The sequence below is a fragment of the Telopea speciosissima genome, chromosome 8, assembly GCF_018873765.1.
Source record: "Telopea speciosissima isolate NSW1024214 ecotype Mountain lineage chromosome 8, Tspe_v1, whole genome shotgun sequence".
Taxonomy (NCBI): domain Eukaryota; kingdom Viridiplantae; phylum Streptophyta; class Magnoliopsida; order Proteales; family Proteaceae; genus Telopea; species Telopea speciosissima.
The window spans coordinates 3,325,693-3,353,679 of NC_057923.1; the positions used below are offsets into that span (position 1 = coordinate 3,325,693).

Genomic DNA, 27,987 nt, shown 5'->3' on the forward strand with positions numbered 1-27,987 from the left:
AGAGTGCACTGGTTTGGGTGTGATTGGGTTTTAGTTTCTTATAAGCTTATTATCGGTTTACCATGTAAATATATTAAGGGTAATTTACACATACCACCCCTGAGGTTTGACAAAAGGATAATTTTATCCTTCAGTTTTGAAAATTTTGCGTACCCCCCTGAGGTTTGCAAACAGTAACAAATAAGTCCATTCCGTTAGTTCATGACTAACAGTGTTAAGAATATGACATGAAATGATAAAATTACTCTCATAAAAAAAATTAAAAAAAAACCTGCAACTCATCTTCAACACTTGGAATGTTCTTAATTTGGACAGAGTATAGATTTATGAACCCACGAAACTAAACTAAACGCCGAGAATCAGAAAAGTTGCATTAGAATTTAAAGAATTAAAAAAAGTAGTTAGAATTAAGAACATTTATCAAAAGGAAGGAGACTCGGTGCAATGATGTTTACCTGAAACTTTTGAGCTTGTCAACGGATTGAAACCCTATTCATACAGAAAACGCTGCAAGTTTTATAACTTTTGTCTTCAATTTTTACCATTTTAATAGGTTACAGAGTGGTTGGTGGAAGTAGGATTGAAACTATTAGCGGATCTTTGAGGAACACAGGAACTGTAGCTATTAGGAAGAATAGGGTTTCAATGCTTCTTTGATGTTCTTTGAACCTGGTAAAAAATGAGTTTGGTGAGGTTATTTGCTTTCAAACCAAACGATTTGGGGCACCATTGCGATTCGTAAAATTGAAATTAAGGCATCGTCTTCTTCGGCTGCCACCGTATCATTCGTCCAACCGAAACTGGGGGGATAAAATTATTCTTTTATCAAACCTCAGGGGTGGTATGTGTAAATTACTCATATATTAATAAGGGGGAAATGTGTGCTTTTATATGAATTTAGGGCTGCTATCCGTTTTTTATCGGATTGTTTCGGTTTTAGTTAGATTTTTAAGATCGATTTAGTATTTTGTCAATTTCGGTGTCGTCCGATCTGGTTTCAGTGTCATAAAACCTCAAACCAAAACATTATCCAATAAACTCATATCGATTTGGATCAATTTCGTTGGTATGAGCTAGATTTTGATATCCCTAGTTCCAACAAAACTAAAAATCATTCCAAGGAAAAAAACTTTGAGCAGCCATGTGTCTCGTCTCCATGTCAAAACTATGACAGCATTTGGTATGCATTCTTAGAATGCATTATAGAACGATTTTGCATTCTCGGATGATAGAAATAGTTGTTTTTATCGCCCAAGAATGTAACATTGACTTAGAATGCATACCAAACACAGCCTATATATAACAAATGAAATGAATGCATATCGTTCTACTCTAGTTTTAGTTAAAAGATGATATTTTTTAGTAAAACTTATGTATTGAAAAATAAATCTTTTTTAACTGTCAATAATCCAGTCGATAATAGGATACAAACTAGGATCAGTTTGTGTCCATAACTAGTTTCCAGATCATCGAATTAATACTGTTTGGTTAGATGTGCAGTGAATTAAAATTAAAACAAACGTAAAATGAAAAGTTTTTACATTCATTACCAAGAATAATTGTATAATTAACTTAACAACATATTAAATATGATTATTATCAAACTAGATCGACTAATCTAGTGTGGAATTGACAATGTCAAATTCAAGTGTTTGGATCATTCAAGTGTTTGTTTTATGTCAAATTAAATATGATTATTAAATATGCCTCTCTCTCTTTAGGCAAAATGACCATTCCGTCCCTTGAATAGATGAAATGACCGCACCATGTGTCTGGGCAAAGCCTGCGCTCCCCGTCAAAGAACAATCGCCCAAATATAAAAATAGCATATTTTTAGCCAGATCTACTACACATTATAAAGTGAGATTGTACCATTCACATAGTTGTCAAGTCCTCACTAATGTACTTGCACATGGCAAATAATGAAGCATTGCATGAAAAAGAGGTTGTCTTTGGTATCATTTATATTTTGTTTAGAGGGTTTTTATGTACGGCCTAACGGCCGCAGCATAAAATAAGGGGATTTTAGTCATTTCAACACCCTCATGTCAAATGGCAAAGATCTGTGCACCAAAAAGCTAACCCGCTCAAGCCACCCTGAGCCTGGACCGGGCTTGGGCTGAACTGTTCAACACTTAGGGCGGGCTTTGGGCTGGGATTTTGAAGCCCGAGGCCGGGCTTGGGCTGAGGCATTAAGCTGATCCCGGCCAGACCCAACCCGACCCTGTACATACTATGTCCATCTCATTCTATTTATGTAACACATTTTCATAGACCTACATATGCTAATGGAAATAATGCTAAAAAACATGAAAGATGAAAGCAGAATGTTGCTGGTTGAAGGTATGGATCCTTCTTTTAGCATATTTTACATTAGCATATGCAGCTCAATTGCATATTTGTCATAGAAAATGTTAGTTCATGAAAGGAAGAATTAGAGATAAGGTGTTCTATCAAATGACCGGAGGAAATATTACAACGAAACAAATATCTCATCTAAAGAGTTGTCTAGCAGTTCTTGCAAAGGTTGCAGAAACATAATGGTAGAAAAAACATTATACCAATAAAATCTGAGACTATTTCCAAAATTCATGAAGAACATGCTCAAATAATAAAAACAAAAGAAGTTTTCAGACTTCTTGTCCTCAAGTTTAAGACAAGATTAATAAGGAATGGTATCGAGATGGTGTTTTAAATTATACTAAAAAAGCCCTAGGGGGGGGGCAATGACCACCCTGCCCCCCTGCACACGCTCCCATTGGCTTGGGCGCAGCCTGTGCTGTGGCACAGAGAACATTCTAGAGAGAGAGGGGGGGGGAATGCAAGAGGAGAAAAAAATAGGAGATATAAGAAGGAGAGGTAAGGGAGAAACTGTGCGTGAAAAAAAAGGAGGAAGGAGAGAAAAAAATATCAGAAGGTTGTAGAGGGAGAGTTGAGCAATTGAGTAAAAATAGGAGAAAAAAAAAAAAGAAAGAATAGAAAAGAAAGGGGGAGAGGCACTCCCACGCATAAGGGGGCGGGAAAACTAAGACAAAGGTCATAAGGTTAGGAATTTAGGACTGCTCAACAGTTGAGAGTTGAGAGTTGAGACATATCTATAATCTCGGTTTAGGAATGTTTTTATAAGTCCAACAAATCCTTCGATAAAGAATTGGGTCCTAAAAGAACGGAAAAAGAACTCTATCCTGAAGTGGGAGTGTGGCCTACGCCAGCACTCCCATGAGTCTATCTCTCTGCTCCCCATATGAAGACACCTCTGCCCCTTGTTTTGAGGAGGAGAGAGATACACACATAGAAATGCTGGTGTAGGCCACACTCCCTGCAGAAAACTACTCCCCATTATAGAGTACTATTGTACATGCGCCCAGCACACCCCTGCCTTCTTATGGGGACCAATTAGGCCGGACCTGGCTCCTGTCCAGCTGTGGCGGAAGCTAGAAGGTCGAGCGCTCAGAAACCACCCCAAAGACAGGGGGTGGTCATTTCACATGTGAGGCCCAGGTGGGACCCACCTGTGAAATGACCACCCCACCCCACCCCTGTTTTTGCTGTCGTTTAGTTGGGCTCGATGCTTCAACTCCCGCCACGGTTGGACAGAATCCTTTTCCCCAATTAGGCCCGATTGACCAAGACCAACAGGTCGACACCCTATTATGAGGCATTTTCGGATAGCCACTTGAGCTGGAAGCTTTAATTACTCAGTAGGACAGATTTGGGCTGTTATTTCCAGTATTAGGTTTGATTTGTATGGTATGGGCTTGGATAGCTTAGGAAGCCCAATAGACCATAACTATGTCATCATTTGGGCTAGGTAGTGTGGTAAGCCCAACGAATCTAGATGGAATAACTCTTCCACGCTGTTATTTAGAGATTGAGTCTTCCACACTGTCATTTGGAGATTTAATCTCAAATCCGAGAGTGAAAAGGGGGGATCTTACCATTTTGGACTAAGAATCTATTTTGGGAAGATTTCATTCCTTGAAAACATTGATTCGATCCCACAATGCCAGGAGCTTTTAAAATAATGACGATAGTGGGTGAGGTTGAGGAGGTGGAAAATGGATTATTATCCTCTCCAATTCCTAAAGTGTGGCAGTGCTAGGTGGAGATGTCGACACCTGGCAGCTGCCGCATCCAACGGTCCGATCTCATTGATATGGACCATTGGATGCAGCAGCTGTTAGGTGTCGATATCTCCACCTAGCATTGCCGTACTGCCACACTTTAAGGAATTGGAGAGGATAATTTTCCGAGGAGGATATAACCTCAACCTAAAAAATAAGATTAGAGAAGCGATTACTGTTTTTTCAATCTAATGTTTTTTTTTTCTCTTAATTTTTTAATATTTTTAGACCGACAACAATCGATCCGATAAAACGTAGATTTTAATCATTTGTGACCGATCTAAGATGATTTTGACTGATCCAAATCGATATTGGATCGGTGTTGATCCTTACCTATCCCGAGATTAGGAACCTTGCATGTATCTGAAAAGCATCTCAAATCCAAATTCTCACTCGCGTAGTTGAACAATATGGGACTAAAAAAGTGTTGTTTTACTTTTTAGCTTTTTATAAAGCATTAAGAATGCTTCAACACTTCAACTCACGTTACCAAAACAACTGGGGGAATGGTTTTGAAACTTTAACATCTAAAACAATTTAAATACAACATCTCTTCTTTCTCCATCTCCGAGAATTTCTCTCTTTTATCTTTGACGCTCCCTTCAAAAGTACGTGGTGAATCTGTTTCCCCAACAATCTCTCTTCCTACCTCTTGCCTTTGGCAGCTTCTTCACGGAGGGTTCCATATCTGTGATCGAGATTCTATAAAGTTAATTGATTCCAAGTTTAAGGTCTGGATTTCATAGCTCGAGGTTTAAGGATGGTTTATGATTTAATTTTTCATCATTTAAGACCAAAGGTTTCATCATAGTGTAAGGTTGTTAATGTTTAAGGTTAAGGTTTCTGGCCTGCTCCATAGATTTGAAAGTTGGGCTTTTTTATGGTAAAATGAAGACCGATGGAGAGGCTCAAATGTGGGGCCCCTTTGAACTACATCAGAGACTGGTCACTGGTCAATGATGAGAGTTGAATTCAGTAATATGCAAGGGAGCTTTATAGAAAGGGGAAGAAGAGGAGGGTGGAGGCAAGGGGGAGAAGAGGGGGTGGGGGCGCCAGGAAGAGGACGGGGTGGATGCAAGAGTTGCAGACGAGGGGTGGCGCAGAAGTTGCGGAGTTGTAGGGGGTGGGGGTTGCAGTGGGCAGTACGTCAAGGACGGGGGTGGGGGTGGGGGTGGGGGTGGGGGTTGGGGTGGGGAGGGGTGGGTCGCAAGGGAGGGAGACGCAATGATGGGGGCCAAAGCAAAATATACAAGAACCCCAAACATAATTGTGAAGAATGGAGTTTCCCTCCACCCATGGTGAATGGGATCCCATTCAGAGAGGGGCGAGAGAGGGCAGGAATGGGTATCAAGAGGATATTTTGAAACATAATAAAACCCTAGAAGTGATTTATGAACCCTAGGATGGTGGGTTAACTATCATCTATGGGTGGAGAAAAACTGTGTTCATTTTTAAAACGTGAGATACTCTAAATGTAGGATTTTTCAAACATAGGATTCGTTAGCTATAATTTACCCCTAAAATTATTATGAAGAAAGGTTATTTGAGCCGGCAAGAGAGAGTACGCTACCCCTAAAATAATTAAGGGAAAATGATAAATTTCAATGGCATGCACAGCATATAATAATGTGAATTTTTTTGTTTCGGTAGTTTCAATCCATTACAGCCCTTAGGTTGTTTTTTCTTTTTGTGATTTTGGCTGAAAAATAGATTTAGGATCTTTTGCACTAAAATTAATCTTAATGGTTGATTTTTAATCTAAAAGAGCTTAGTCAATACTAATCTTTGTTAATACATATGGTCAATATCCTCATTATACCATATGGACAGATGGTATGGATATTCCGACCTTTGGATAAAGAAGATATGGTCTCCATGTATATGCTCATACACATTCACGGTACTCCATCTAATACTAACTATTATACTTTTTACCAAAAAAAAAAATTCACTATTATTATACACTCTCATGTAGTCTTAATATTTTTAAATCTTTATTTTATCAATTGACAAATCAGTTTTAGAATCTATTCTTTTTTTCACAAAATTTAAACCCCATCAGAGAGAGTGGCCAAATGGCAAATATTTAAACAATGAATCCTATAAAAACAGTTTTGTTCACTAAAAAGTAAGAAAAGCAACCCCATCGTAGAAAGAGTTTGTGCATGCGTGTTTTTGTGTCTGATGTCAATCAACAACAGTGGGAGAAAATTTATTAAACCTTTGAGAGAAAATTGAAATACAATCTCTAGAAGATCCCTGGAGACAGAAACTTTCAAAGCCCATAGGGCCACCATTTCTTTGGTTTCTTTTTGTTCACATCGAGGAGTCAAGAGGAACTGAAATTATGGTTCCATCAAACAGTACTTCTAGGCTTCTTCAGTTGACAAATGGAAAAAATAAAAAAAACCCTTTGCACCACTCATCACAAGAAAAGCTCATCCAGCCACATTCGTGGTTTGTCATTAAGGGTTTTATGAGCGAGTGGCATAGAGAAGCACACTAATGAGATGTGATTGAATGAATTTATATATAGAAAGGCAATAAGATCATTTCATGTGAGAATGAGAGAAATAGAAAGAGAAAGAGAGTGTGCTAGAGTGCACCCTTCTCTGCCGGCACAGCAAACTTTTTCCCCAACCAATTAAGGGAAACAATTTTCTGTACGAGAGTGTGGCCTACGCCAGCACTCCCATGTGTCTATCTCTCTCCTCCTTAAAATAAGGGGATAGAGGTATCTTTTCACATGGGGAGGAGAGAGATAGACTGATGGGAGTGCTGGCGTAGGCCAGACTCCCGGACAGAAAACTTTTTCCCACCAATTAATTAACGATTGAGAAAGAAGAAAGTGACAAAGAAACCTACCATTCTGCTTCAAATTCAAATAGATACAAATTGCAAAGTCAGCAATATGGACGGATATATATACTAATAATATTGAGAAATAGCCAAAGTCCAAGTTACAATACTATTAAGAAACCTCAGCTCTTAATCATTTACTATAGAATATAAAACAAGGGAAGTAGTTCTCTGTTCGGGAGTGACGTGTCAAACTCTCTCCTCCTCAAAACAAGGGAGCAGAGGTGATCCTTTCATATGGGGAGGAGAGAGATAGACTCATGAGAATGCTGAGGTAGGCCACACTCCCGGACAGAGAACTTTCTCTCATAAAATAAATAACCAACTTACTCAATATAAAAGAAATGGTTAGTAGAATGCTACCTGATCGTACGTCTTGTATGGATCCCACACCTAGATACACAAAGCGCCTTGGGCGACTGAGATTTCCTCCTTTATATTGGGGCAAAGCGATAATTTTCTAGCACCCAATGTGATTTATTTGTCTAGGTGTGGGATACACGCAAGGCGTACGACCGAATAGCGTTCTTTTCCTCAAAAAAAATATATTTATTTTTAAAACAAGATAATCATTGTGGCAGCCTAAAGGGCAGGAAAGTTTCAATTTAATATTAAGGGAAATTTTCACAGACACCCCTAAAAGTATCCAATATCTCAGAAACTTATCATACTTGATCAAAATGTCACAGATACCCCTTATTTTTATAAATTTATTTCAATTTAGTCCACTCCGTTAGCCTCTACAGTTAAATATCTGTTAACTCTTTTTAAATGGTGAAATTACCCTTATCACAGTGAAATCCCTATAATACCCTTAATGATGAATTAATGATGTTAAAAGTTAGTTTTTTAAAAAGACAATTTTGCCCTTGTTTTTATTCAATATTTTTTTTTATTCCTTTTTTCTCCCCTTCTTCCTCTCCTCCTGCTGTTTCTTCCGCCGCCACCACCTCCAGCCCTCCTCTTGCTCCCCTGCAACCCCGCCACCACCCTCTCCAGTCTCCTCCGCCTTTTCATCTCTTCGTTTACTGTTTTTTACTTGCTCGCTTGCTAGCAGACATTTCTCTTTCCATACTCTTCCCCCTCCATTCTTCTTTCTTCCACGATTTTGGAGCCCTAAATCTCGGACTCTTTTTCTGGAATCACTCTCTATCTCCTACTTTCTTGATGAAAGAGAGAAACAGAAAGAGGAGGAGGAGGAGAGAGGTAGAACTTAGAAGAGGGTGATTACTCTACCAACCGCACCTTCAATATCCATTTCGCCCTTACCGGTTCAGCCACTTGGCCCACTTATTTTGAGAGTGATTACTCTCCAAAGTCCAAAATCCCCATTAATGGAGTTCTGGCTCGTCCTCATCCTCTCGTTCTGCCTCTGTGCAACCCTCAAACTATTAGTTGAACTAGTTTTTCACAACAAATCCAACCAAACAAATCTCTCTCTTCCACCAGGGCCTAATAAAGTAGCCTTAATCGGCAGTCTCCTCTGGCTTCAGGGATCATTGTCCTCACAAATTGAGCAATTCCTCAGCAACCTCCGCCACTAAGTATGGCCCCATCTTCACCCTCCAAATCGCCTCACGATCATCGATCTTCATCACGAGCCACTCCCTTGCCCATCAAGCACGGTGCTACTTTTGCCGACCGCCCACCAGCCATGGATCCCATTCGCATCATCAATAGCACCAACACAACATCAACTCCGCCCCCGATGGCCCTCTGTGGCGACTCATCCGTCGAATCTCACCTCCGAGATCCTCCACCCTTCTCCGGTTAAATCCTTTGCTCAAGCTCGCAAATGGGTCTTAGAGATATTAACTGAACGGTTGAGACATCATGTTGAATCTGGGGAACCCGTGCGAGTGATGGATCATTTCCAGTACAGCATGTTTTGCTAACTGGTACTCATGTGCTTGGGAGAAAAACTAGATGAGAAAATCATCTGAGAGATCGAAGAAATGCAGAGAACTCTTCTCGTCATGACAGAGATAGGGAGGAGAAGAAGAAGAAAAAGCAGAGACCTTTGGTCAAACGAAGAAGCGCAAAATTGGGAAGGTTTCACAGAGATGACATCGGCAGTGGAGGGAGCATCGCCGGAGCCGAAGCCATAGAGGGAAGAAGTCGAAATGACAGTTTTGTCCTTTTATTTAAATAACTAAGGGGTAAAATGGATATTTAAGGAAGAAGATGAAATGACAGTTTTGTTCTTTTATTTAAATAACTAAGGGGTAAAATGGATATTTCATCTTTGGGTACCAACTGTGCTTAACGTTTGAGGTGACTGTGACATTTTGACCAATTATGATAAGTTTCTGAGATATTAGATACTTTTAGGGGTGTGTCCGTGAAATTTTCCCTAATATTAATTATTTTTTAGTATATTGCTATAATACTAATTCTCTAAAATATCATGAAACTTGTCGCGATTAAGGGTTGGTAGTTAGGTTATGCTGAGTTGTAAATATTATCAAAGAAAATATATTTGGTAATCAAGAATTATAAGAATTTGAGATATGTGATTACAAGTCTATGAGAATTGAGATCTGCCTACATAAGCTATAATTATTGTTAATTACGGCAAAAATAACAAAAAGCTTTATATAACATTCACAAATCTCATGCTCCATCTCGTAACATAGGAAACAAAGGGAAATGTAATTTCTGATCGATATCAGTAATGGATTTTTAGGTGATTCTAAGTATTTTGTGATTGATTCAGTCCGATTCTTTCCAATTCGGATTGAAATCAACGGTGACAAATTCTGGTGTCGATTCTAATATCTTGAGCCATGGTCTGTCCCCAAGGATTAGCCACAAGTCAAGTTCAAAACCAATATGATCCATTATATTTATTTATATGCTATACTTTTGTCCTTCAAAGTTTTAACCCCTTCGATCAAAGATGCCTAGATTGAGTTTATAACCATTTTTCCATGTTGCACATGGAGAAATCAATTTGTAGTAAAACTTCTCTTAATATATTTCCCAGTTTCATGTCCAAAAAAATAAAGAAGAAACTTCTCAATGTACTAATAATGATGTGGATGGTATGTCCATTGAATTTGATCATCATGTTGCCATGTGGCAAATAGCTTTCAGGATATAAGGTCATCGACTAGTTTTATTGCTAGATCTTTATGGTGATATGACTACGTGATTGAATTCTTGTGTTATCATTAACTCTTGCTCTGTATTACATGATCCAAACTAACGGTGCCAATTGCCATGGTGAAGGATTGGGTGGAGGAAAACTCAATGCAAAACTTAATTGAATGCCAGACATTGATTAGTTCAACATAAAATAATGATATCGTAATTTGGAATTCAATTCAATCATAGACTCTTTTTTCCTCACTCATTGGCTTTTAGAGTTTGAGCTAATCATCTTAAATAGTACTTGTATATTTGTTTTTCAAGTTTATAAATACATTTTTTCACATAAAAAGAAAATAGCCAAAGTCACATCATCAGTGGAAAAGAAATTCTTCCATTGAAGGAGAACTTAGTATATAAGTTTTTCTATTAAATGCTTCCCACTCGCTGTCGTTCATGCATGCTAGATTTTGGAATGAACTCTAATCGATCAAGATCCTTTGAATACATCAAAAACAACAAACCGAATGTTCAAGACATCGATAACCCGTTAAAAGAGAAAAAGAGGCTGCTTACATCCACGATAGAGACTAGTGTTTATATTTGTATTATCTTTTCTAAGCAAGTGGCATATAGGAACAAACCAATAAGATGCGGCGGTTCATGTGAAGAATGGAGAAAGAGAGGGTACTACCGTATCCCTATCCATAGATTTAGATATCAATATTGTATCAGCCCTATTAGCATCGATGGTGACCCATACCGATTTGGCACCTACAAGTATCAGTCAATCCAAAATGTAGGTTTTTTTAAAATAAAAAAAAAAAAAGTGGATTTTATACAGACTGGTGGCCCATCCTTATCGATATTTATATGAGTTTTTTTTATTATATTTGAACCACATTTTTTATGTACTCGATGTCTAACCATTGGATGGGCATTTATGCTAAGGTGGCGATTTGGGAGTTGCACGTAGAACGATGTCTGCAAAGGATCTAAATCCAGAATCCAGTATGGTATTAGTTAGGGATGTAAACGGATCGAATTTGGCTCGGATAATGCTATATCCGCATCCGCATCCGATTGATTTTCGAACGGATTCGGATAGTGCTAAACGGATACAGACACGGATACGGATCAGATATTTTATCCATTTACATATAAATATAGCTTTTTGGATAGCTATGGCCTATCCATATCTGCATCCGTTTAGCTTTCGGACGGATTCAGATAGTATTAAATGGATACGGACACGAATTCAAAAACGGATTTCAGTTATTCATTTACACCCCTAGTATTGATATCCCGTGAACTAAAAGCCTTGAGCCTACCTTTCCCTGGCCACTCAGAAAATCTTCTCCCATCACAAAAATTATTTAGGAGAGATGAGCACATTGACTACCTTCTGAATTCAGATCCTCTACGACGTGCCGTTCGTAGTAGCCTGAGCGACGCACAAACAGGACATGCTACAATGACCGCCTTACCCTTGCTCGAGCACCTTGCCTGAGCGGGGGTAAGGCGGTAATTGCGCTGCACCCTATTTGTGCGCCGCTCAGACCGGGCAGCGCAGACTATCTGGATCCCTACCTTCTCGGGTCCCATCCAACAACTGGAAATAAAGAATAATTGTTCATTTCGTCAGGTGTTGAATTCTCAGAAATTAGCCTCTTCATGTCGAGGAGAGAAAGGATTTTACAAATAGAGAATAATTGTAAGAAAATTTGGCTTTTCTGTTTTTTTCTTCATTGATAAATAAGCTCGACTTGTTCGTGATGGCTGACAACCATAATAGGTGAGCTATGGATTTATAACTGTGGCTTCGTCTATGAAGATATTGCCCAGCTAAAGACGCAATTGATCAGACTTTGAGGGCTTAACTCGTGAGGTTCTCTTCTGCTAGTGCCCCCTTTATATTTTCCCTCTCGTGGTTTTAGCTTCTTCATCAGGATTGTGATATTCTTCTGTTTCCCCAATGGGGTCTGAGACATCTTTTGAAAAAAAATCTCTCCTTACCCTTATACTACTGATTGGCTTCTCTTATTGGAAACGACAATCAAGGCTCTGATTCAAAGTTTTCAGGAGAGAAATGAGTAACACGATGAGACCAAGGATCAAAAATATGTTCCATTTGGTCTACGACAGAGGTTAGAAGTTCTATTCTCTATTCATCTTTAATACCCACCAATTGAAGAAGTTCCAGTCGTCAATTGGATCTCTTTGTTCATATATTTTCAAATCCATCGACCTTGTTGAGTACTCGTGGTCTCATCAAAGAGATGGAAGTAGCAGAGAAGAACAGAGGGAGGAAAGGTCTGATCTGCAAGACATGGGAACGATGCAGATCAATGGGTAATCGTGGCAATAGAAATAGATTGTCACCTACGCCCATATCGAAGAGTAGATCATGGCCACGCAGTGCCAACTCCCCAGACGAGAGCAATAGCAGCAAACGCAGCAGCAAGAGACGCCAAGTTGCACCAGAAGGATGCTTCACGGTCTATGTTGGGCCGCAGAGACAGCGTTTCGTGATCAAAACAGAGTATATCAACCATCCGCTCTTCAAGATGCTTCTGGAAGAGGCAGAACTCGAGTACGGTTACAGCAGCCAAGGCCCTCTTTCACTTCCTTGTGATGTCGATCTCTTCTATAAAGTGTTTTCTGAAATGACTGAGAGAAGGCCCGTAAGGTTGCAGTGTTGCCAAGGGGTATGCTTCTTATCACCTTCTCGGTCCATCTCGGATGTTAGCCATGAAATGTTTCTGAATTCTACATAATTGATTTGTGTTGAGATCAAGAGATAGAGAGAGAGAGCCAATGTTGGCATTCACTCTTGATTTGCCCTAGTTACTATTTCAGATTTCAAAGCCCTACTATATGGCTGCATATGTGTACTTTCTTCGATCATTCATGTCTGGTGGGAAACTTGTGCAACAGTGTAATCAACCTATGTGTGTGTTGTGTTATGTCTCTGTGTGTATAAGAACCATATCTCCAATTCTCTATCAATCATGCTATGATCATATTATGATGCTTTGGAAGGATAAAGACTGTCTGTGTCAACTGTCAAGTAGTCGTTTCGGTCAGGCTGAACCGGTTTGATTCGGTGTTGGTCCAATTCAAAATCAAAAATCATTTCGGTTGTTTTTGGTTTTGATCCGATTTTTTATTGGATTTGTTATCGGATTCTGTCTAATTTGGTTTCGAATTTACGTGTATACATAAGAAAATTGATGAGAATATCTTTTTTTTGTATTTATTTTTTATTTCTTACCAAGTTACCATTAGCCTGATCTCGGCTATTTATCGGTTCAATTTTTATTTCGGCTGGTGTATTAGGTCGGCTAGTTTGATTTCGTTTTATTACCGTTCGATAAAACTCCAACCTGAAACCAAATCAAATATAGAGTTTGAAAATTTCAGGAGTTGGAAGAGTGCATGGTAATGACTACTAGTAGACATTCATGAACCTACCCACGGCAATGGGTGGCAAAATTTGAAATAACACTAAATTGACCATGTCAAATTGACCATGTCCTCTCTATCTAGTGCAGGATAAACATTAACATTTGGGCCACGCAAAAACCGTTTTTCCATTTTAATGATATTAATTATCTACCAATTAGGTATTACTAATCATATCTTACCAAAACAAGCAAGAAAAATTAAAAAAAAAGCAGTAAGAGGAAAGATACGATTGGTCTTCCTATTCAAAAAGAAAATCTACGTCACCTAACCATACGTGAAGTATACACATACATGTAGGTGATCCAAACTCCAACTAGTTGCATCCTAATGAAGTACCAATGACATAATTTGTCTAGTACTGGTGAGTCAAAAGTGGGGTCTGAAAATTGGTGACCAGTAAGTCCCACCTCTTACTTATGTATTAAGTTTGAGTCCAATTAAAGAAAACGATAGGCACCGTTGTACGTTTGAAAATACAGCATAAAATATGCAATACAAGATAGGTCATACAATTATACTAAGCTCTAAAGTGGGTATAGAAGTACGGAAAATAATCCACTCCAATTCAAAAGTGTGCAGTGTAGTAGTGCTAAGTGGAGATGTTGACACCTGGCAGCTCGGATATCCAACGATGGATATCAATGAGTTCGGACCATTGGATGTCCGAGCAGCAAGGTGTCGACATCTCCTCCTAGCACTGCCGCACTGCACACTTTAAGGAATTGGAGAGGATTAAAATCCATAGGAGTACATGATGCCTTGTCAAGATTCAACAATTCAAATTTGCTTAATTTGCATGTCATATGGTAAAAAATGTGCTATGATCAGGAGTACACTTCGCATCTACACCGTCTAAATTGCCTCTTATTGCCTAATAAAATCCCAAGGAGGGGCTCAGTGGTAAGGACCAACACCCCCCACCAATTAGAGGTCAAGAGGTCAACTTTCCTTGGATTTACCTATTCCCCAAGTAAACAAATTAATAATCCCATGGATACAGTTCGAATCTTTACCTGAACGGATATGGGAAGGCAGCGGAAGAGATCAAGAACCAAGTTTTGATTACTAACACCACTGCCACGAACAATCTTCACAAGGCTTCTCCACAGAGAACTTCACACAACAAATCCTTGGAAAAAGATGGAATCCCACAAAAATACACAAAGACTTGGAGAGCAAGAGTGACAGGAGAGAATCAAACTTTTGTTGTATGTGGCCTTAGGGTTTTAAGAGGGTTTATATAACCACATCCAAAGCCTCCACCCTTGCGAAGTCATAATTAGAGTGGGAAAGAGGGGAGGGAGAGTCGCTCTCTCTCTCTCCTTCTCGTGGGTAGGGGGAGGCAACCCCGAGTGGGCATCACGAACCAGGTCCAATTAACACCCCCAAAAAAAATTCAAATTCACGTGTAGAAGCATTGGCAAATGCGTAAAGCTTCATAAATAAACCCGTTTTAATAGGGCTGGTTTCAAGAAGTGTTGGAGCTGATTGACTTTCTTAGACCAATGATCTCTTTCACATACCGTGAAGGCAATAGAACAGTGGATTACCTAGCAAATCTGGCTTGTGAGTCAGCATCTGATTCTTTGTTTCATGGAGAATCTAGTTTACCTCAGGATCTCCGGCGGATTTCTAATGAGGATGCTAGTGGTCTTCCAGTGTTAAGAATGTAACTGTGTTTGTTTGGGTTTGGGAGGGAGCTCTTTCTTTGAGTGATCGAGTGCTTTGTTTATCCTGGTTTTTTTTTTGTCCTCGATTGGGTTTGGGGTTAGGCGAGAATCCCCATTGTAGTCATCATTAATTTTGGTTCAGTTTAATAAAATCTTGGGGGCTGCCCCGGATCCCAGGTAATATTCGGGTTAAAAAATAAATAAATAAATATAATCCCAATGTATCTGAACCAAAGCCGAAGCCAGCCCATCCGAGCTTAGACAATCTGGGCTTTAAAGCCCATTGCAGAATTTATATGAAGGGCAAGATCACTGTGCTGTATAGCGATGTAGTGCCTGCATTAGTGCTGGAGCCAATAAGAAGGCATGCAGGAGCATTTGACTGAATAGGATATTTTATTTACTGGGGGCTGAGTGGTAATTTTGTCCGGTCCTGTATCTAGGTGCAGGAACCACACGACTGGTTAGCGTTCTTTTTCCCTTATATGAATACCACTACAGGGAGAATGAATGTGATTTGAGTTCGAACAATGAGAGTTTGCAAACAAATAAGCTTGCAATTGTAATACATTGATTTCTTCCAAATCAAACTTGGTTTGGTTAGTTTTCCCTTTCAACCATGATTTTGAACTCAAATAGAATTTGGGTGATAACAGTAAAACAAAATATAATATGTAAATGGATCTCCCCATAAATTATTGAACTGAACACACACTACAAGTTTACTGAAACAGTTGAAATATGGCAATGAAACTAATCTTATACAGAACTATTATATAAACCTGCAGATGTTCAACTTAAAGCTCCCAACAATGAAATTTCACATTGTTAGGGAAAACAGGAAACACATAAGAAACTTAAAACTTCCACAAACACATCTGCTTCTTGTTTTAACCATACATATTACTACTGTAGAGTGTCTTCCTCCTCTTTGAACAGAACCTGTGCAAGAAGTGGCCGCAGGAATGTTATTTATTCGGCCAGAAACACACAATCTAGGACAAATGTTATCTTTTATCAAATTTGCATAATTTCTTGGAAGATCTTCATAGCAGAGGCAGGCAACCCAAGTAGAACATTTATGCCTTTCCTCTCTTTTCCATGAGATAGGAACAAGATCACTTCCTTCTCAGGCAGTGCAACAGGCCCTGATAGAAGAGGTTCTCCCCATCCAAAATCTGTGATGTGGAAAGAGAGCCTAGACCAGGTAGTTATCAAAAGGGTAGCTGCCAAAGAAGGCCTAGTTCTTGTTATTTCAAAATAATCAATGGCTGATCTCATATACCCATCACTCACCATCTGCACTGCTTTCTGAACTAACCCAACCGTATATGATAGTTGGTTATCCAGTAGCTCACCTGCACAGCATAGAGAATTTGTTAACACAATTCCATTCCCAAAGTACCCCTTTGGTAATGGTGGATCAAATCTAGACCTTCCATCCACAGCAAAAAGAAGCTTTGTCTGTTGTTCAGGCTTCAATTTTAGTGCTTGGCTACGTGCTCTCCATACAAATGCAGAGAGAGCTTCAAAAGTAGTGCACTTCTCCAGAATTCCTTCTTTCATGACATTCATCTTCAGTTGTTCAAGTTTATCAGAGTCAAAAGAGAAGGACTTATAGAGCATTTCTTCCTGGTAAAGGTTGGCAGTGTTTGATATATCTTCTATTTCTGCAAATTCATGGTGAGCAAACTCTATCTTTGGTAGGTCCCGGGCTTTTAGGATGCTTCTGTTAAGGTAAGGTGGAACACTTAGCTGCAAACCTCTGGCAGTTTCACCCCATGAATTCACAAACTCCATAGCCCCAATCCCATCAAACATACAGTGGTTCAGACATAGGCCAAGAACAAATCCTCCACACTTGAACTTAGTCACCTGGAAGATAAAGATGTTATCTATAAGATCCCACTGCAATCAAGCAAGGGGCTTAAAAACAACCACAAAAAAAAAAAAAAAGTGGGGGGGGTGGAAGAGTACTGAATGAAATCTCATTTCCCATATTTTTGAAAATTTTGAATGAAAAAATTTATATCTTACATAGAAACTAAAGAGTGCAAAAGATGAGTGACTGGACAATCTTGATGCTTCAATAAACCAAAATACCTCTGCTTCTGTCATGAGTCAAATTTCGGAAGAAACTCCTTCTAAAGAGTAACTATAATCAGTACAGTTCTTCCAAGTCTAGCTTCATCATAAGCTTGAAGGGTACTCTTATTTCAAATTCAATACAAAAACAAAATCTGGTTGTTTTCCATCAAGAGATTTTAACATATTTTGAGCAAGCATATGAATATATGAATTAAGTTGTACATATAGGAGAGCCCACCTGTATGCACAACTTTGTTAAATACATGCATCTCTTGAACATGTTATGCACTATATTATAGTAAAAATCTTCCATGGGAGATCTGTTTCTGCAAAATAATACTTAAGATGGATTTACAAACCTGAGCCACTAAAGGAGGAATCTCAAGTATGTTCTTTGCACCAGGAATGTCATAAACCAGCTTACTTAGGGTTACTGGGTCAGGTTTTGTGATGTTCCCTATCTCATCCATAGTACAGTTTGCCTTTGCATCAACAAAAACAGCACCTTCCCCTGTACAATCCACAATAAGCTTCCCCTCTGAACTGATTGTGAGCCTCCCTGCAAGTGGGTAGTAGTGAACAAGAACTTTTGCCAAGGCATCCTTGATGACTTGACCTGCTTGCTCATTCCCCTTCTCATCAGACTTGAAGCAGTAAATAGTTCGAACAATCACTGCAATATTCTGGTCAAGGTTTGACAAGAAGTACAAACCCTTCTGTGTCTCCTCTGCTGGAGGAACCAATATTGGCTCTCCTTGCTCGACACTAAGTTCAATCACATGCCCATTGGATATCTCCATTGAAACACTCTCTTCAAGCTCTGAGACCTGATCACCTGAACCTGGGACTGTAATGTAGAAGAAGAGAAGCAATAATATATTGGAAAAGTTAGCTAACCAGATGGAAGAATTTGTCAACTATGGAGTGGTAGAAAGAAAAGTGGATCGTTTTCATTTCTTCCCAAGAGGAGAAAGAAAAAAATAGCTTCTATTCAATGCACTTAAATGTGATAGACATGTGATTGAGAAGACAAACCATGTGTAAATATGCTGAACCCCAAGCATAAACAGAGCACAGAGTTGTTAATGTTTTATTGCAATTTAAAAGCTGTGGGAGAAGATGAGGATGAAATGCAGAAGAGAAATCTAAAGAACCCAAGAGGAAAGATACCTGACAGAAAGAAAAAAAATGGTCTCTTAAAAATGCATGTGTGAAACTGAAACCTGCAGTAGCTGTTATCGTGAAAGGGGTTCAGGGAGTTATATATACAGAGAGCAAAGGATGGCTAAGTTGGGTCTAAATTGTTAATCTTCTTGTTTAAGAATATGAAAACGACAGAAAATTATTGGGGGAAGAAATTGAAGGAAGAGAAGGGAGAGAGAAATGATACAAGCTCTCCGTTTGGGTATGGCTTTGAACATAATTTTTTGTTTGCAGATTTTGCTTTTTTCAAATCTCCTATTGGTGGGAGTTGGCTACTTGCCATGGTTGACTGTTCCAAAACATCACCCGTAAGCAGTATCTGATTCTGGGGTGGAGACTGGAGAGAGAGAGTTTGATGGTTGGTGTGGTTGGCATCCCAAATTTGCTGAAGTTGCTCTTCTCACGTCTGTCCTGTTGTATTACTGAGTAATGGAAGAAAAACAGTCAGTAATGATGAAAAGAACAGATGGAACCAAGTTTTTAGTTCACAGTACCGATACAGATCGGTTCATAGTGGTCTACATTGAGCGGATTCCGGTACAAAAGTCATTTTAATTAAAAACACCATTTTTGACTGTATCAGCTGATATATATATATCGATGGCGTATTGGTATTGATCACCATCGATATGACCGATAGGATTTCTACCCAAAAAAAATAAAAAAAAAATGACCGATAGGATACCGATACATAAATCCATGTATGTAACGCCCCGTGGTGGACTGGTAGCAGTAGAACCAGAGGTAACAAACAATTGGCCGGGTTACTAATCAGCCACTGTATGTGATGACTGATCCCGGTGGGAGGGTTAAAGATTTAGATTCCTCTCTCATCTGAAGATGTCAGGGCTTGGTGCAACACTAAGCCTGTTCCATTGTGACAAGTGATCGTGGATTTGAGTTTAAAAATAGTCTATCTATCAAAGCAGGTAAGGCTGTGTACATAATGACATTCCCCAGGCTTCGTAGTGGTGGGAGTTTCGTGTATTTGGTATTTTCTTTTTTTTTTTAAATAAACAAAGAAGGGATAGGAACTAGTGAGTAGCTGCAGGAAGGAGTGTCATACAAGAGAGGCAAAACGGTCATTTCAAAAGAGGAAAGAGAGAGATAGCTAGACACGCTACTGCCGTCTGCCGGTGGGCACTAGTTTATGGTACACTGACAGTGTATCCAACCTTTTCATGGAGTGGATTATTTCTTTAAAGAGTCATGCCTTGTGTAACCATGAGGGTAGATAGACCTCATTGTCTTTGTAGCTTACAATCATATGAGTATCATAATAATCTTTTGTCTTATGTAAATCAATATTATCATTCTTTGTGACACAGGAACTAATCCTTCTAATTTCTCTAATTTTTTATTTTGGATGTTGTTCTCTGTGCCGCAGCACAGCCTGCACCCAGGCACATGGGGGTGGGCACAATGACCACCCTACTCCCCTGCACAAGCTGCCCATGTACATGGATGGATGCAGGCTGCGCTGTGGCAGGGAGAACATTCTCCCTACATTCTCCCTTTTTCCTTTTTAAAAGAAATTATTAATTAATTTGGTTAAATTGCTGTTACTAATGTTGTTGCGTGTGATTTGTTTGTGTGATTAAACGAGTGTGGGTATGGAAGTTGAACATCCCTAGCTGCTGGGGTCAGAGTTCTGAGTCAGAAATTCTGACAGACATGCACTTGATATATGTTGGGATTTCTTGGGCGAGGGTTTAAAATTCAAGATCAGATTCGGATCCAAAAATGAGCCGGTGGGGTCAGGCAAGCATATTTGATGTATTTGGAGGTCAAGAGGGCAGGGTTCAAAAATCGGGAGAGGATCAGCCGATTTGAATCAAAATGGGCCAACGCTGAGGATTTAGATCCTCTGCTACCATCTGCCCGCAATCTCACACAGGCATGGGTGAAATGACCGCCCTACCCACGTCCTGCTTGTGTGAGGTCATCAACCGCATGAGCAAGCAGCAACAGAGGATCCCAATCCCAAGACTAGTCCCAATTCTGATCCATCCAAAGGGTTCAATTCGTATTGCATTTCTAGTATAAGGTAGAATCTAATTGATTCCAATCGATTCTACTCGACCAATTCTATTAAAGCTCGGAATCGAGTGGCGAACGAATCCCTACTTGCTGATTTTGATATGAATCAGATCAGAATCGATCTCAAACACTAGTAGAATTGGCCCCCCAGATTATGAAAATTCAACAATCATGTCCGAAAAATCCTAGATTCGATTGCTCCAAAATATTCAGAAGATCGAATGAGTCACGGCCATTTCTGATCTGGATCGCCCAATTCGACTAATAACTTTCTAATTTTTTAAACACTAAAGCTAACTTCAAAAAAATCCTCTGAAGTCCGGGCATCTTACGGTGCGTTGCAGTTCGGGTCTGAGAACTCAACATATGAAAGATGCTTCATCCAACAGTGCCAAGCTCGATTGACCCAATTTTTTTTTGGTTTTTCTTGAACTCGGCACCACATGTCGAGTTCTCAGACCCAAACTGTAGAGGATTTTAATCCCTGCATCGGTTGATAATTAGTCCTCACACCGATGAACATGTGGGTGGGTGGGTGGGTGGGTGGGAGGGCGGCAGATGTGGTCACTGGGTAGATATGCCCTCAGTCGTCAGTCCTCTCCACCATTAATCCATTAGGCAGGCAGCTGGCATTGCCTACAGTGGGTGATGGTCAATGGTTCGATAAATTGGAGCAATGAAGTGCCTTCAATTGTACAAGAAAAAATAAAAACCGGAATTGGATCACTTCGTCACTTGCTCTAGGTATGGGTGTCTTTATTTTCACTTCCTTTTTTTGGGGTCTTCACATTTCCCAAAACCCCAACAAACAAAAACAAGATAAGAAAGAACTCAAAGAAAAAGAAGAAGAAAATCGGTGTTCTCATTGCCTGATTGTGCCACCTTCAGAACTTCAAAAAGCAAGGAAAAGTAGGCCACGCAAGTTCCCAAGGCAGAATAAATGGGATTTATAGCAAGAAAGGATACAAGTCTGGCTGTACATATGGACTGCAGTTTTACTGTATTGATTTGGCCATGCATGTGGTATGTCAACTGAGAAACTGGATCGATCCAGAATCCAGATTGCCAGCTTCAATACGCTCCATCTCAGCCACACTTGTAGGAGGGATTCTTCTTTTCTAATTTTTTTCTTTCATGAAAGCACTTGGACTTGGAGGGTTGATGAGGGCAAAGCGATCCAATAGATGAAGGATCACCAAAAATGAAAGAAATGAGGGGTATCTTGAATGGAGAAGTTTTCCTTCATCAACGACGAAGGAAACACCCACCCATCTATGTCATTAGTACTCTTACAATTTATTGGATGTTCGAAACATTTTCTACTGTTCCATGACACTCATCCAATGTTAAAGATTTTCTTTATTGCGGCTTCGAGATAAACTCGCTCCTTTAATTGGGAACATGTCAAATGCGGAATTTACTCCCAACTTTACATGTGGACTGTTTTTTCTCTTTACAATGGCAAATTTGTTGGTTGGACTTGTGCCTATTGGATGTGGCTATCATGAAAGAGGGGGCCTATAATTTTTCTCTATATAGTGGAGGTACCAACCTGCCAAAAAAGGTCATTATTGGAGTCTAAAAGAGGACTTATATTAGAACCTTGGGAAATGATAAAAGTAAACCCTCTCACATGGGGCAATAATATCACCACCCCATTTCTCTCCTCCCCTTGGATGCCTATGCACATGTTCCTAGGTCTATCGATCTCTACACTAGTCAGGAGCCACGCAACCTACTAGCAAACCCCTTCCCTTAATTTTATTATTAAATGACTAAGCCCTACATAAGGCGAAAAAGATCATGTGTATTCGGGCAATCGGGCTGCATGTGCAGCGTCAGGCTCAAGGCAACACGTTTTGACTGTCTTACCCCTGCTCAGGCAAGTCGCTTAGGCAAGGGTAAGGCGATCAAAGTACGCCACCTTGAGTCTGACGCTGCATATGCACAGGATAGGAGCATATTATATAGCATAGCCACCCAAAGACCCTGAAACTTATTAGTTTATTGGGTCTAAATTCGTTGAACAAACCCTGTTATCTTGTCTATGTAACTTGGTTATGATCATGAGGTAGAATTTTACTTACTAGGCCTCCGTTATCCATCATTTAAGCCACATGAAAAGCTGATCAGGTCAAAACCACCATAATCGGGCGAGCTTGGGAATTGATACCATACCAAAAATCAATTTCTTCAAGGGTTAAATCTCCACGTCACCGTGCTGATTACATAGAACATTTTCCACCGGTGGCATAAAAAAAAATATAGAAAAATGTTCTCTTTGGGGTGCAGGCCATACCCAGACATAATGGGGACAAAATGACCATTCCACCCACAATGAAAGGCAAAAATCCCACCCCCGAGATGCCACTGTATGTGTGACCCCTACGCTCCCTTCCCCACGCCACCCACACACACAGAAAACACTTCTCCCAAACAAATATATATATATATATATATATATATATATATATATATATATATATATATATATATTATCATAAAATGACAAAATTATTATGACATTAATATAAGGCTGATGTATGCCTGGCATCTCAATTACTCAAGATACCCACCTCTGCATTGTATAGAGGTCAACCCAAAATTCTGCCCCAAAGGCAAAACGATCATGTTGGCTACTCAATAACAGCACATCATGTTGGTTTGTCGATGACAGCACCATGAAACCCAGTGCACCCTACCGCCCCTACCCCCAGTGGTCATAGAGGCTTCATGTGGTTGCAAATAAAGTGAAGATAAAAACATGAAATTAAAACAATAGTAAAATGAAAACAAAAATATGAAGCTTCTCTTCACTTCTTCTTCTTCTTCTTCTAATCCTCCAACCACAGTCCCAACAAAGTAATCAATATTAACATTGATTGTATAACTACTAGAAAAGTTTAATTGCAAAAGCTTCCATTTTCTTGTGAGAGTTTTGCTTCCCCTCAATTTCATTATACTTGGAACCACATAATAATTCCCCCCATGGTTGAGAGCATAGTTAATAAATACGTGTATTATACATATATTATACATATATCTAAACATTTTAATGAAAAATGCACCGTATTACATATAATATTTCAAAGTCAAATAAATACACGGATTTAAAGACCTAACATATTATACATAAATGATACTCGTATTATAAGGTTGTAATACGTTTACTTAAATATTAAAAAAAAAAAAAAAAAAAAAAAAAAAACTAAATTCGATCTAACCGTTAGATAAAACAAAAAATTAAAATCTACCACTTACCAAAACCAAACCCAACCCTCGTCTTTTCCAGCGGAAAATCAAAGAAACTCCAGCCGTCCAGCGGCTGCTTCTCAGTTCTCAATCTCGATTCCTCTCTGTCTCTTCTTCCTCTTCTTGTGTTCTTCAGGCCGGCGATTGCAGTGGCCAACTCAAAAAAAAAAAATTATTATTCTACTCCTCGCCTCTTCTTCAGAAAAAAAAAGAAAAAAAAAAAGAGAACCTCAGTAGCCCAACTCCTCGTCGGATCCACATCCTCTACTTCGATTACTTGTACTTCCATCCTACTTCCACGGCTTGTCAGCGTGCCACCTGTCTTTATGAGCATCCAATGGCTGGGAATGAATGAATTCAAATTTTTTTGAATTTCACCTGAACCCTGTCTGAACCACCATAAACCCCACTCAAACCAACCCAACCGGTTCTTATAGATCAAACCAAACCCAGCCCACAACCCTAACTTAATATCCTCTACATCGTTTTGTTCAAACCCTTCTTCTCAAACGAACATCAAACCGCCATTGCTGCTTTCTTCTCCCTTGAACATCAAACTGCCGTTGCTGTTCAAAACAATTCCGGTGAGATTGCAGAGTTCGGCTGACGTTTCAAAGCCCCTCTTCTCCTCTTCTATGGCACCGTCTCAGACTTTTCAAAGCCATTCTTCTCCTCTTCAAGCTCTGTAGAGCCTCTTCCATGAACCAAGCTACTCGATCTGGGAAGAAGGTGAGTTCGCAGAGTTCGGCCGACGTTTGAAAACCCTTCTACTTCCTCTTCTTCTTCCGAAAAACTCAGACCAAAGAACATCGAACTGAAAGTCTCCTCTTCATACGAAAAACTCAGAGAATCTGATTCATTGTTCATAGCCGTGGCGATCTAACGAAATCCGGTAGGGGTTCCACTCCCTTCTTCTCTTCTTCCCAAAACTCAGAGCAACTCCGGCCTTCAAACTATGTATAGAAGTATAAAGGAGAGATATTCAACTACTCTAAAATCAATGAAAAAAATGGAAAAGAAAATCCAATACAAAGAACACAAATCTCCCTCTTCGTCTCCCTCTGTCAAAACATAAATCCAGAACATGAGACAAATTCTTTCTAGTTTCTGCTCCTCTCAAATTATTTCTTTTCCCTTTCTAAACATTCTCATTTTTTATTGGTATTTTTTACAACTTTGAGCGGTTTTCGTAGCTTTAAACTTAGGTTTAAGACAATTTTGGTAATTGGTTCTCCTTTGTTTGTTTTGTGTCTTCCAACTTTGTCTTTGCCCTCAAAACTGCATTTCTTTCTCTCTTTGATTAGTTTACTACCTAGTTTTCTCTCTGTAATTCCTTTATTCCTTTCATAGAGAATCTTTTTTCCCTCACACTTTACCCACTCAGTGAGCTCTGCTTGCTACTCTGTAGTCCTTTTTATTGCATCCAAGCTCTACGAATTTGGCTTTCGCATTGGAGAAGACCATCTCCCCTCTTCCTCGCTTCATTTTCTTTTTCCTTTTTTAACCCCTTTCTTTCTTTCACTCGAATCTATAATAATTGGTTTCTTTTCTCTCTCTCTCGCTCTCTCTCTTCCTAGTGAATCAAATTCCAAAAGAACTCTGCATTGCGGTTTTGGTTTAAGTGTGGACTTGGATTATGTTTTAATCTCATCGCTTTCCTTGTTCTACCTTGGTTTCCAAAAACAGAACATCATTTAAGTCTCTCTGAGATTTGATCCAAAATACTGAGATGGTTTAGTTTGATCCAAAAACAGAACACCGGTTAAGTCCATATGCAATTTTTACATCATCATTCAATATTTGATCCAAAAATAGAATACCAGTTAAGTCTCTCTGAGATTTAATACCCTTTCCTCACTTCCCTGAACCAAAGAGATCTGTGTAAAATTGTGTTAATAAGTCATATTTTTAAAGGAAAAGAAAGGGGAAGAAATTAGTCCTGTGCAGAAGCTCAACCACATATGAACTCTATCAGTTATAATATTGTAACCCTCTCTGCAAAATTCAAAGGGATGAAGATACTTTGCTGCCTCTACCCATTAAAACTGAGACGGTTTCATGGAGCGATGAGTTGCAGATGAAGAGGCTCTACAGAGCTTGAATCATCATCTCTTGCGATTTTAATAGTGAGACGGTGTCGAGCGATCGAGAGATTCTCCCGGATGTGCTGCGATGAGTTGCAGAGTTGCTTTCATGGAGCGATGAGTTGCAGAGACTTTTAGGGCTTTTCGTTCAAATGAAATGGAGATGAGTTTAGATTGAGTGAAAGTGGTTCGATTAGAAGTGGGTTTGGTTTTGGGGGTTTAAATCGGTTCAAAGAGGGTCTCATCAGATTTTCAAAAAAAATTGAATTAATTGAATGTAGGCCGTTGGATTCTCATAAAGACAGGTGGCACGTTAAGAAGCCGTGGAAGTAGGATGGAAGTACAAGTTATGGAAGTAGAGGATGTGGATCCACTCCTCGCCTCTTCTTCAGTTGAGTCCACAAGAAATCTTCAAAAGTCGACTGACGTCAGACAATAGACCCTCAAGTCCTCAACCCACCAATCTCCATCGCACTACCTCGGTCATCAGTCAAAGAAGAAGAAAATTTTCCTTTTAAAAAGGTAATAATAATGGAGAAGAAGAAAGATCAAAGCTAGGGGTTTGATTTATTATTCTACTTAAAGATCACACGTGATAACCCAACTGATTAATCAATTTCTCTTCTTCCCAGCTTTAATTGATCTTCTAAAGTCTCGACCAGGAGTTTAATCGTCCTGTCCTTCTTGTTCCTCTATTGTTTATTTCAAAACAGTAACAAACAAACAATAACTCGATGCAGAAGACTCACGGAAACAGCAACAGAGAAAAAGAGATGGAAACAGAGAAATTATAAGATCCAAAAACAACTGAGTTTCAAGTTGAGGAGTGTTTTTGGGTTTTAAAACACTGTTTCCATGTCACCTTGACGGATATCTTTCTTATTGAACGTGGGTTGGAAGTTTTGATCCCACCTATTGGTGTAATTGCAACTCCAACTGTATTCAAGCTGGACATTTTCCAAAATGAACCAACCCAACCTAACTAATCCCTGGCCCTTCAGTTACCAATCAAACTATATATTTAGTTACACCAGTAAATGCTATTATTATGTTTATTAGGTGTACATATATGTTGCATAATGAATATATGTCCATATTTTTGCTCCCAGATTTTTACAGAGCAACCATATTAAACACGTACCATATTATTATCGTATCGTATTATTGCACCGGATTTTTTGAAAAATCTTATTGCCATACAGTCCATTTGACTGACGTACATATCTGTTCCCATGTTATTGCATTCCCGAACTTACTAACTATGGTAGAGAGGCCTTATACCCAAATATGTGACACATTGCAGATCTGCTAACATTCAAATTTTGTTGGGCATCTGAGCATATTATCATCTATAAATTTAGAAAGTTTAAGTCTTAACCCACAGGAGAATTTAGGTAAAAGTTTTTTATTCAACTATAGAAAATTCAAGATAAAAATCCTAACAGTGTCGGGGTTTCAAGCATGGGGAACAGATCAGCAGAAGCTGATTGCAATTCCGGCCAATCCAGCTCGTCTAATCCTTGGTAGAGGAAAAAAAAACAAAAAACTTAAAAGAGAATCACAACACCAATTCCAGGTTTTGATCCAAGTCGATTTGATCTGAACCGGATCGAAATCGGCAATGTCCTATCCAGATCCTGATTCCATTTATTTAGACCATGCAAAGTGTAGGAGAAAGAACCTAAACTTTGTTATGTAATCCAGTTACCCAAAAAAAAAGTGATGTAATTAATCCAAGGGAGGACCTTTCCCATGACGGTATGACCAAAGATATCCCTACATTAATCCTCCATTATCTCCTCATAGAAATAAGTCAAGGCACCATTAAAGTCGCCCTGGTAACCCAGTCCCATCATTCCATGCATTTCAGCCAACCCAAGTATTGAGTACGCAAACTTCAAGTGGAGAACAATTTTCTAAAAGAGACAAGATAAGGCTAAAGATAAATTTTCTAAGAGAGACAAGATAAGGCTAAAGATAATGTATTGGAAGAACATAAATACAGGTCTATTGTACACAAGCCGAATAAGCTACATCCAGATGAAATGGCTAAATCTTTATGACTTATGAAAACTAATGTTAAACCCCCCCCCCTTCTCCAGAACCCCT

General features: G+C 39.2%; 2 protein-coding genes across 2 annotated transcripts; one reads left to right on the forward strand and one right to left on the reverse strand.

Annotated features, from left to right (window-relative positions):
• Positions 1–2,617: 2,617 nt before the first annotated feature.
• LOC122638324 (omega-hydroxypalmitate O-feruloyl transferase-like) lies at positions 2,618–18,478 on the reverse strand. Its single transcript, XM_043831231.1, has 4 exons — positions 18,470–18,478; positions 17,659–18,140; positions 16,214–17,086; positions 2,618–2,635 (listed from the first exon to the last, which is right to left on the reverse strand). Exons 2-3 carry the CDS (start codon positions 18,097–18,099, stop codon positions 16,229–16,231), a joined length of 1,299 nt encoding a protein of 432 aa, XP_043687166.1. The 5' UTR covers positions 18,100–18,140; positions 18,470–18,478; the 3' UTR covers positions 2,618–2,635; positions 16,214–16,228.
• On the forward strand, positions 12,326–12,891 carry LOC122638326 (auxin-responsive protein SAUR71-like). Its single transcript, XM_043831232.1, has one exon. The coding sequence runs from the start codon at positions 12,353–12,355 to the stop codon at positions 12,848–12,850; it is 498 nt and encodes a 165-aa protein (XP_043687167.1). The 5' UTR covers positions 12,326–12,352; the 3' UTR covers positions 12,851–12,891.
• Positions 18,479–27,987: the final 9,509 nt, after the last annotated feature.